General features: G+C 43.2%; 1 protein-coding gene across 2 annotated transcripts in view; it reads right to left on the bottom strand.

The window, feature by feature from the left end:
* Window positions 1-435: 435 nt before the first annotated feature.
* Window positions 436-11,514, bottom strand: part of LOC138671087 (NEDD4-binding protein 2-like 2) — a 29,993-nt gene continuing 18,914 nt past the window's right edge. For both annotated transcript variants that reach the window (XM_069758992.1, XM_069758993.1), the window contains exons 4-6: window positions 11,424-11,512; window positions 11,241-11,317; window positions 436-1,349 (exon numbers count right to left, since the gene is read on the bottom strand). In XM_069758992.1, the coding sequence (XP_069615093.1) occupies window positions 1,151-1,349; window positions 11,241-11,317; window positions 11,424-11,512 (365 nt within the window). In that variant the 3' untranslated portion in view covers window positions 436-1,150. The remainder of the gene's footprint in view (window positions 1,350-11,240; window positions 11,318-11,423; window positions 11,513-11,514) is intronic.

Raw genomic sequence — 11,514 nt, 5'->3', positions numbered from 1 at the left:
AGCTTCTAGCAACTAAGATTTTATAATTTTTATAATTCGGTGCAATTTTTTGTGTTGTGTTTGCAAAATGAATGTTTTCAAAATAGGAAATCATGTCATGGTCATTTTTAATTGAATATTGGGACGCCCTTTTCTGAAAAATCCGTACTTGTAAAAATTTTAATTTGGCAAGTAATGGGTTGATACCTGCAGTGCTAGGATTTAACCCAGTCCTACCTAACTTTGCTACACCCTAAAAAATAACTTTTCTACATATGAAAAAAACCAACACAAACAGTTTATATGTGGTATTATGCAGTTCTGATTCTATATGTTGCCAGAGAGGTGTGTAATGGAAGCAGTGCTGGACACTTGGCCCAAAGTTCTGACCAGATACATGAAGAGAGTGTAGTCATTTTCATCATATACTGCCGCACATACTGCATTTAAAGAAAGTTTTATATATTTTGAAAAATTATTTATTTTGGAGACTTTATTAAGTTCTGTAACAGTAAATTAAAATTTCAAAAGTTAGAACTATGATCGATAGTAAGCATCAATCATGGAAAACCTCCTTTGACGGTAATTTTCAGGGAATGTCCAGTAAGTACCTTACCATTATATATTTGCATGACTGAAAGTCATCTTAAGAGTAAAAGGAATTTATTTTCAGTAAGTAAAATAAATTAATATACATTTTATATAAAGCCAAGCACTAAATATATTATCAGCGGCTCCATTTATTTTATTTATTTTTATTTATTTATTTTTTTTATAAAGAAAACGTTTATGGAGAAGAATTATTTAAAAATCCTGTGCCGTTTTCCAAAATGCAAGAAATAAAACAGTTACTGGTAAAAATAAATCGCCTTTCGTAAACACGAGAGACGAAAGGGAACTAGCCCTGAGAGTCTTATTAAAATACATTTTTACAGAAGAGAGTTTGGCTTGCACCATAATGATCTTCTAAAATAAAAAGGTTAGTGGCATAAAATCTGCCAGACAACGCTTCTGTGCATCTGTAAATTCATAAATTAAAGAGAAAGAAAGTTTGTGGGGATTGGATATGTGCACTTTGGGAAGGAATCATATGCTAGCAGAAAAAAAAAAAAAAAAAAGTTATCTGACTTCTGGAATTTCATGGCTATTTACTGCTAGCGCAATTGCAGACTTATCTGCTATGGAATGATGAGCTGTTGTGCGAACAGTCAACAGAGGCTCCCCACCTCGGCGGGGCCTCCGGAGGTGGACGGTTAGGGCGAACGCGACGCGGTTCCACAGAGTTTATGACAACAGGGACAGTCATATCATGCTCATATCGTTCCAACATTTGGGAAATTTTGTCTCTTGGGACTCTGTGTGTGTTCCTCCTGAAAAAAGAGAGAAATTCAAAGCATTTACTTCAACAACTAACAGAATTGTGAATGCAGCTCTGGATTAACGCAGTTGGCTGTAACTCAGGATCAATTCAAAATAATCAATGCAATGTACTCTACAGAAACTGTTGAGTACACACTATGTCTTCTGTAAACTTCACAAAGTGGGCATGTCTCTTAACCCCTTCATGACCCAGCCTATTTTGACCTTAAAGACCTTGCCGTTTTTTGCAATTCTGACCAGTGTCCCTTTATGAGGTAATAACTCAGGAACGCGTCAACGGATCCTAGCGGTTCTGAGATTGTTTTTTCGTGACATATTGGGCTTCATGTTAGTGGTAAATTTAGGTCAATAAATTCTGCGTTTATTTGTGATAAAAACGGAAATTTGGCGAAAATTTTGAAAATTTCGCAATTTTCACATTTTGAATTTTTATTCTGTTAAACCAGAGAGATATGTGACACAAAATAGTTAATAAATAACATTTCCCACATGTTTACTTTACATCAGCACAATTTTGGAAACAAAATTTTTTTTTGTTAGGAAGTTATAAGGGTTAAAATTTGACCAGCGATTTGTCATTTTTACAACGAAATTTACAAAACCATTTTTTTTAGGGACCACCTCACATTTGAAGTCAGTTTGAGGGGTCTATATGGCTGAAAATACCCAAAAGTGACACCATTCTAAAAACTGCACCCCTCAAGGTACTCAAAACCACATTCAAGAAGTTTATTAACCCTTCAGGTGCTTCACAGCAGCAGAAGCAACATGGAAGGAAAAAAATGAACATTTAACTTTTTAGTCACAAAAATTATATTTTAGCAACAATTTTTTTATTTTCCCAATGGTAAAAGGAGAAACTGAACAACGAAAGTTGTTGTCCAATTTGTCCTGAGTACGCTGATACCTCATATGTGGGGGTAAACCACTGTTTGGGCGCACGGCAGGGCTTGGAAGGGAAGGCGCGCCATTTGACTTTTTGAATCAAAAATTGGCTCCACTCTTTAGCGGACACCATGTCACGTTTGGAGAGCCCCCGTGTGCCTAAAAATTGGAGCTCCCCCACAAGTGACCCCATTTTGGAAACAAGACGCCCCAAGGAACTTATCTAGATGCATAGTGAGCACTTTGAACCCCCAGGTGCTTCACAAATTGATCCGTAAAAATGAAAAAGTACTTTTTTTTCACAAAAAAATTCTTTTAGCCTCAATTTTTTCATTTTCACATGGGCAACAGGATAAAATGGATCCTAAAATGTGTTGGGCAATTTCTCCTGAGTACACCAATACCTCACATGTGGGGGTAAACCACTGTTTGGGCACATGGTAAGGCTCGGAAGGGAAGGAGCGCCATTTGACTTATTGAATGAAAAATTGTTTCCATCGTTAGCGGACACCATGTCGCGTTTGGATAGCTTCTGTGTGCCTAAACATTGGCGCTCCCCCACAAGTGACCCCATTTTGGAAACTAGACCCCCCAAGGAACTTATTTAGATGCCTAGTGAGCACTTTAAACTCTCAGGTGCTTCACAAATTGATCTGTAAAAATGAAAAAGTACTTTTTTTCACAAAAAAATTCTTTTCGCCTCAATTTTTTCATTTTCACATGGGCAGTAGGATAAAATGGATCATAAAATTTGTTGGGCAATTTCTCCCGAGTACGACGATACCTCATATGTGGGGGTAAACCACTGTTTGGGCACTCGGCAGGGCTCGGAAGGGAAGGCGCGCCATTTGACTTTTTGAATGGAAAATTAGCTCCAATTGTTAGCGGACACCATGTCGCGTTTGGAGAGCCCCTGTGTGCTTAAACATTGGAGCTCCCCCACAAGTGACCCCATTTTGGAAACTAGACCCCCCAAGGAACTTATCTAAATGCATATTGAGCACTTTAAACCCCCAGGTGCTTCACAAAAGTTTATAACGCAGAGCCATGAAAATAAAAAATAATTTTTCTTTCCTCAAAAATGATTTTTTAGCCTGGAATTTCCTATTTTGCCAAGGATAATAGGAGAAATTGGACCCCAAATATTGTTGTCCAGTTTGTCCTGAGTAGGCTGATACCCCATATGTGGGGGTAAACCACTGTTTGGGCGCACGGCAGGGCTCGGAAGGGATGGCACGCCATTTGGCTTTTTAAATGGAAAATTAGCTCCAATCATTAGCGGACACCATGTCACGTTTTGAGAGCCCCTGTGTGCCTAAACTTTGGAGATCCCCCAGAAATGACCCCATTTTGGAAACTAGACCCCCAAAGGAACTAATCTAGATGTGTGGTGAGGACTTTGAACCCCCAAGTGCTTCACTGAAGTTTATAACGCAGAGCCATGAAAATAAAAAAAAAAAATATTTTCTCAAAAATGATCTTTTAGCCTGCAATTTTTTATTTTCCCAAGGGTAAGAGGAGAAATTTGACCCCAAAAGTTGTTGTCCAGTTTCTCCTGAGTACGCTGATACCCCATATGTGGGGGTAAATCACTGTTTGGGCACATGCCGGGGCTCGGAAGTGAAGTAGTGACGTTTTGAAATGCAGACTTTGATGGAATGCTCTGTGGGCGTCACGTTGCGTTTGCAGAGCCCCTGATGTGGCTTAACAGTAGAAACCCCCCACAAGTGACCCCATTTTGGAAACTATACCCCCAAAGGAACTTATCTAGATGTGTGGTGAGCACTTTGAACCCCCAAGTGCTTCATAGAAGTTTATAATGCAGAGCCGTGAAAATAATAAATACGTTTTCTTTCCTCAAAAATAATTATTTAGCCCAGAATTTTTTAATTTTCCCAAGGGTAACAGGAGAAATTTGACCCCAATATTTGTTGTCCAGTTTCTCCTGAGTACGGTGATACCCCATATGTGGAGGTAAACCACTGTTTGGGCACACGTCGGGGCTCAGAAGGGAAGTAGTGACTTTTGAAATGCAGACTTTGATGGAATGGTCTGCGGGCGTCACATTGCGTTTGCAGAGCCCCTGGTGTGCCTAAACAGTAGAAACCCCCCACAAGTGACCCCATTTTAGAAACTAGACCCCCCAAGGAACTTATCTAGATATGTGGTGAGCACTTTGAACCCCCAAGTGCTTCACAGACGTTTACAACGCAGAGCCGTGAAAATAAAAAATCATTTTTCTTTCCTCAAAAATTTTGTTTTAGCAAGCATTTTTTTAGATTCACAAGGGTAACAGGAGAAATTGGACCCCAGTAATTGTTGCGCAGTTTATCCTGAGTATGCTGGTACCCCATATGTGGGGGTAAACCACTGTTTGGGCACACGTCAGGGCTCGGAAGTGAGGGAGCACCATTTGACTTTTTGAATACGAGATTGGCTGGAATCAATGGTGGCGCCATGTTGCGTTTGGAGACCCCTGATGTGCCTAAACAGTGGTAACCCCTCAATTCTAACTCCAACACTAACCCCCCCACACCCCTAACCCTAATCCCAACTGTAGCCATAACCCTAATCACAACCCTAATTCCAACCCTAACCCTAAGGCTATGTGCCCACGTTGCGGATTCGTGTGAGATATTTCCGCACCATTTTTGAAAAATCCGTGGGTAAAAGGGACTACGTTTTACCTGCGGATTTTCCGCGGATTTCCAGTGTTTTTTGTGCGGATTTCACCTGCGGATTCCTATTGAGGAACAGGTGTAAAACGCTGCGGAATCCGCACAAAGAATTGACATGCTGCGGAAAATACAACGCAGCGTTTCCGCGCGGTATTTTCCGCACCATGGGCACAGCGGATTTGGTTTTTCATATGTTTACATGGTACTGTACACCTGATGGAACACTGCTGCGAATCCGCAGCGGCCAATCCGCAGCCAAATCCGCACCGTGTGCACATGGCCTAATTCTAAAGGTATGTGCACATGCTGCGGAAAAGCAGCAGTTTCCCATGAGCTTACAGTTCAATGTAAACCTACGGGAAACAAAAATCGCTGCACACATGCTGCGGAAAAATTGCACGGAAACGCAGCGGTTTACATTCCGCAGCATGTCACTTCTTTGTGCGGATTCCGCAGCGGTTTTACAACTGCTCCAATAGAAAATCGCAATTGTAAAACCGCAGTGAAATGTGCAGAAAAAACGCGGTAAATCTGCCATAAATCCGCAGCGGACCAGAATACGTGTGCACATACCGAAACCCTAACCCTAGCCCTAACCCTACCCCTAACCCTAGCCCTACCCCTACCCCAACCCCTAACCCTACCCCTACCCCTACCCCTAACCCTAACCCTAACCCTACCCCTAACCCTAACCCTATTCTAACATTAGTGGAAAAAAAAAATGTCTTTATTTTTTTATTGTCCCTACCTATGGGGGTGACAAAGGGGGGGGGGGTCATTTATTATTTTTTTTATTTTGATCACTGAGATATAATCTATCTCAGTGATCAAAATGCACTTTGGAATGAATCTGCCGGCCGGCAGATTCGGCGGGCGCACTGCGCATGCGCCCGCCATTTTGGAAGATGGCGGCGCCAAGGGAGAAGACGGACGGGACCCCGGCAGGATCGGTAAGTATGATGGGGTGGGGGGGACCACGGGGGGGGGGGGGGATCGGAGCACGGGGGGGGGGGAAATCGGAGCGCGGCAGGCGTGGAACGGAGCACGGGGGGGCTGGAACGGAGCACGGGGGGGGCTGGAACGGAGCACAGGGGGGCTGGAACGGAGCACGGGGGGGGCTTGAACGGAGCACGGGGGGTGGATCGGAGTGCAGGGGGGGTGATTGGAGCACGGAGGGAGCGGACAAGAGCACGGGGGGGAGCGGACAAGAGCACGGGGGGGAGCGGAGCACTGGACGGAGGGGAGCCGGAGCAGTGTACCGGCCAGATCGGGGGGCTGGGGGGGCGATCGGTGGGGTGGGGTGGGGGCACACTAGTATTTCCAGCCATGGCCGATGATATTGCAGCATCGGCCATGGCTGGATTGTAATATTTCACCCGTTATAATGGGTGAAATATGACAAATCGCTCTGATTGGCAGTTTCACTTTCAACAGCCAATCAGAGCGATCGTAGCCACGAGGGGGTGAAGCCACCCCCCCTGGGCTAAACTACCACTCCCCCTGTCCCTACAGATCGGGTGAAATGGGAGTTAACCCTTTCACCCGGCCTGCAGGGGCGCGATCTTTCCTTGACGCCACATAGGCGTCATGGGTCGGATTGGCACCGACTTTCATGACGCCTACGTGGCGTCATGGGTCGGGAAGGGGTTAATATTGAAAAATAAAACTCTGCCTCTGTCAGCAGCTTTCAGAGCTGTGTGCCAACCACCTTAATGCCACTCTCAATCTCTATCAGGGGCATTTAAGTGGAGAGACTGTATCATGCAACCATTCTGGCACCCATCACTCCCACCCCTTCAGTATAATCATGGGGTGAAAATGGGTTGCACATAGAGGCCATCACTGCCATCTTTCTTCTCAAATAAAGCTCAGCTGCCTGGCTAAATAAATGAAGTATAATTGAAGGAACAAAACAAAACAAAAAAAAAAAACTAATATATATAATAAAAAAAAAAGTTTGAAATAACTTTTCCCAGTTTAAAAACAAATGAAAATAAAAGATATCAAGCATCACCACACCTGTAATATTTCAATCTATAAAAAATAATTAAATCAACTGTGTAAACAAAAAAAAAAAAAAAAAAAAAAAAAGGGAAAAAACAATGCTTTATCATCATACCGCCAAAAAGTGGAATAACACAAAATCAAAAAGACTGATGTAAATGAAAATGGTACCGCTGAAAACATCATCTTGTCCCGCAAAGAACGAGCTGCCATACAGCGTCATCAGCGAAAAAATAAAAAAGCTATAGCTCTCAGAATAAAGCGATGCAAAAATAATTATTTTTTCCATAAAATAGTTTTTATTGTATAAAAGCGCCAAAAAATAAAAAAAATGATATAAATGAGGTATCGATGTAATCGCACTGACCCATAGAATAAGACTGCTTTATCAATTTTACCAAACACGGAACCGTATAAACGCCCCCCCCCCCTCCCCCCTCTAACGAAATTCATGAATTGCTGTTTTTTGCTCATTCTGCCTCACAAAAATCGGAATAAAAAGCGATCAAAAAAAGCCACGTGCCCGAAAATGTTACCAATAAAAACGTCAACTCATCCCGCAAAAAACAAGACCTCACATGACTCTGTGGATCAAAATATGGAAAAGTTATAGCTCTCAAAATGTGGTGACGCAAAAACTATTTTTTGCAATTAAAAGCGTTTTTTTTTGTGTGTGGCGGCTGCCAAACATAAAAACCCGCTATAAATAGTAAATCTAACCCCCCTTTATCACCCCCTTAGTTAGGGAAAAATAATAAAATTTAAAAAATGTATTTATTTCTATTTTCCCATTAGGGTTAGGGCTAAAATTAGGGTTTGGGCTACAGTTAGGGTTAGGATTACATTTACGGTTGGGGTTAGGGGTGTCAGGGTTAGGGGCGTGTTCGGGTTATAATTGGGGGGGTTTCCACCGTTTAGGCATATCAGGGGCTCTTCAAACGCGACATGACGCCCGATCTCAATTTCAGCCAATTCTGCGTTGAAAAAGTTAAACAGTGCTTCTTCCCTTCCGAGCTCTCCCGTGTGCCCAAACAGGGGTTTACCCCAACATATGGGATATCAGTGTACTCAGGACAAATTGAACAACTTTTGGGGTCCAATTTTTCATTACCCTTGGGAAAATAAAATGTGGGGGATAAAAAGTCATTTTTGTGGGAAAACAAAGATTTTTTATTTTCAAGGTTCTGCGTTATAAACTGTAGTGAAACACTTGGGGGTTCAAAGTTCTCTCAACACATCTAGACAAGTTCCTTGGGGGGTCTATTGTTTAGGTACATCAGGGGCTCTGCAAACGCAACGTCACGCCCGCAGACCATTCCATCTAAGTCTGCATTCCAAACGGTGCTCCTTCCCTTCCGATCTCTGCCATGCGCCCAAACGGTGGTTCCCCCCCACATATTGGGTATCAGCGTATTCAGGACAAATTGGACAACAACTTTTGGTGTCCAATTTCTCCTGTTACCCTTGGGAGCATAAAAATTTAGGGGATAAAAAAATTATTTTTGTGGGGAAAAAAAAAAGATTTTTTAATTTTCACGGCTCTGCGTTATAAACTATAGTGAAACACTTGGGGGTTCAAAGTTCTCACAACATTTCTAGATAAGTTCCTTAGGGGGTCTACTTTCCAAAATGGTGTCACTTGTGGAGGGTTTCCACTGTTTAGGCACATCAGGAGCTCTCCAAACGCAACATGGCATGTTATCTCAATTCCAGTCAATTTTGCAATGAAAAGTCAAAAGGTGCTCCTTCGCTTCTGAGCTCTGCCATGCACCCAAACAGTGGTTTACCCCCACATATGGGGTATCTGCGTACTCAGGACAAATTATACAACAATATTTGGGGTTCAATTTCTCCTGTTACCCTTGGTAAAATAAAACAAATTGGATCTGAAGTAAATTTTCTTGTGAAAAAAAAGTAAAATGTTCATTTTTTTTAAACATTCCAAAAATTCCTGTGAAATACCTGAAGGGTTAACAAACTTCTTGAATGTGGTTTTGAGCACCTTGAGGGGAGTAGTTTTTAGAACGGTGTCACACTTGGGTATTTTCTATCATATAGACCCCTCAAAGGGACTTCAAATGTGATGTGGTCCCTAAAAAAATGGTGTTGTAAAAAGGAGAAATTGCTGGTCAACTTTTAACCCTTATAACTCCCCAATAAAGAAAAATTTTGGTTCCAAAATTGTGCTGATGTAAAGTAGACATGTGGGAAATGTTACTTATTAAGTATTTTTCTGTGACATATCTCTGTGATTTAAGGGCATGAAAATTCAAAGTTGGAAAATTGCGAAATTTTCGCCAAACTTCAGTTTTTTCACAAATAAACGCAAGTAATGTCGAGGAAATTTTACCACTAACATGAAGTACAATATGTCACGGGAAAACAATGTCAGAATCACCAGGATCCGTTGAAGCGTTCCAGAGTTATAACCTCAAAGGGACAGTGGTCAGAATTGTAAAAATTGGCTCGGTCATTAAAGGGCCACTGTCACCCCTCCAGCCGTTATAAACTAAAAGAGCCACCTTGTGCAGCAGTAATGCTGCATTCTAACAAGGTGGCTCTTTTAGTTTTGTGTTCATGTATTACTAAAATAAAGCGCTTTGAAACTTTTCAAAAATACCTGTCTTTGTCCATGGAGGCGGGTCTGAAGCCTCCTCTGTGAAGCGCCCAACTGCCGTCACTCATCTCTTCTGGGACGATGGTCGCCGCCCCCTGCGCGCTGTTCTTCTTAAATCCGGCGCCTGCGCTGTGCGTGCCTGCCTGGGGCAGGCGCATTGAGAATTTGCAGTCAGCTCAGATGCCGGGTTCCTGACTGCGCCTGTGCGGGCAGTGCGGCCACCCTGTTACTGAATCCCCGCCGCTGGGATTCCTGGGCAGATTCCTGCACAGACCGATGCTGGAAGGCGGGGAACCTGGGGGAGCGTCTGACAAGCGCAGTGCGCATGCCCAGGAATCCCAGCCCCGCACTGTGCATAATGCATAACACAGTGCGGGCGGGGATTCAGTAACAGGGTGGCCGCACTGCCCGCACAGGCGCAGTCAGGAACCCGGCATCTGAGCTGACTGCCAATTCTCAATGCGCCTGCCCCAGGCAGGCACGCACAGAGCAGGCGCCGGATTTAAGAAGAACAGCGCGCAGGGGGCGGCGACCATTGCCCCAGAAGAGATGAGTGACGGCAGTTGGGCGCTTCACAGAGGAGGCTTCAGACTCGCCTCCATGGACAAAGACAGGTATTTTTGAAAAGTTTCAAAACGCTTTATTTTAGCAATACATGAACACAAAACTAAAAGAGCCACCTTGTTAGAATGCAGCATTACTGCTGCACAAGGTGGCTCTTTTAGTTTATAACGGCTGGAGGGGGGTGACAGTGGCCCTTTAACATGCAAACCACCCTTGGGGGTAAAGGGGTTAAAGGTGTTGTCCATTGGAAATTATTTCTCACTTATGCACAAGATAGGCGAAACTTGTTGATCAGTGGAGGCCTGACCTTATTTTCACTGGTGAGCCCCTTTAGGCCAGGTGCACACAATCTGGAAGTAACAGCGGTCTGGAAAGACGCGCTGCATGTCAGTCTACGCGGGTGATCCGCAGGCATCTGTGGACAACATAGTGGGCATGAGATTTCTAGAAAACACATCCACTATGCGGTAACATCTGGCCACTGCAGGTTTCACTCTGCATAAATAAGCAAAGTAAAAACCCGCAGGAACTCCAGATCGTGCGCACATACCTTTAATGTTAAAGTGAATAGTAAAATTACACCTCATCCACAAAAGAAAGAAATAAATCCCTCATACATGTGCTGAAGAAAAAAAAAAAAAAAAAAAAAAAAGTTATGATACTTTGAAGGGGAGGATAAACAAAAGGCACAAGAAGGAAACATTTAGGGTTAATTTCCTTCCAAGATTGAGTATTATGGCCCATATATATACCAAGTCTTTGTCAGACACTTGCTCCCAGTCTAATGAGGAGCAAATCAAAGATGAAAGCTTTTCCTCCATGGCTGTGCTCCTGACCACTGTGCGTGAAACAGCACGATAAGCCTATTCAAGTGAATGTGGCCGTCTGCAGTTTCCTGCGCAGCTGAGTGGCCAAGTGCACCAGTCCACAACATGTCAATTAAACGCTGGGTCAGCTTGCTTAACCCCTGAGGATCAACAAATAGAAGCCGGGTCTGGCTACACATATGTAATATTACCAGACATTCGAATATGGCATTCATAAGCCAGGACCACCAGAGCAGTAGCCACTATCCATTTTGGCTCATAGAGAGGGGTCCCAAGTGCTGTTTATTGCTATAAACAAAATCTTACTTTTCCAGTTCTTGTACGTCATCTTTCCACCAGGTATCTGGCTCCAAAAATTCTACATCATAACCCCTGTCTACAGCCTAGGGGAAAGGAGGGGAAAAAAAAAAAAAGAGGTTAACATTAAATGAGCAGTTTCCTGCAGATCCAAGTATTCTCTGCTGTAACTTAACAGCCCAGGATCCTCACCATCTGTACGTACGGCTTCATTTCCCAGCCCTGGATATTCGTGTTATCGATAACGACAGGAGTCCGTCCGTCATCCAGTGCCCTTCTGGCT

The sequence above is a fragment of the Ranitomeya imitator genome, chromosome 3 (assembly GCF_032444005.1).
Source record: "Ranitomeya imitator isolate aRanImi1 chromosome 3, aRanImi1.pri, whole genome shotgun sequence".
NCBI classification, from domain to species: domain Eukaryota; kingdom Metazoa; phylum Chordata; class Amphibia; order Anura; family Dendrobatidae; genus Ranitomeya; species Ranitomeya imitator.
The sequence above is the reverse complement of the archived record's forward strand: the minus strand, read 5'-3'. Positions and strand labels throughout refer to the sequence as shown.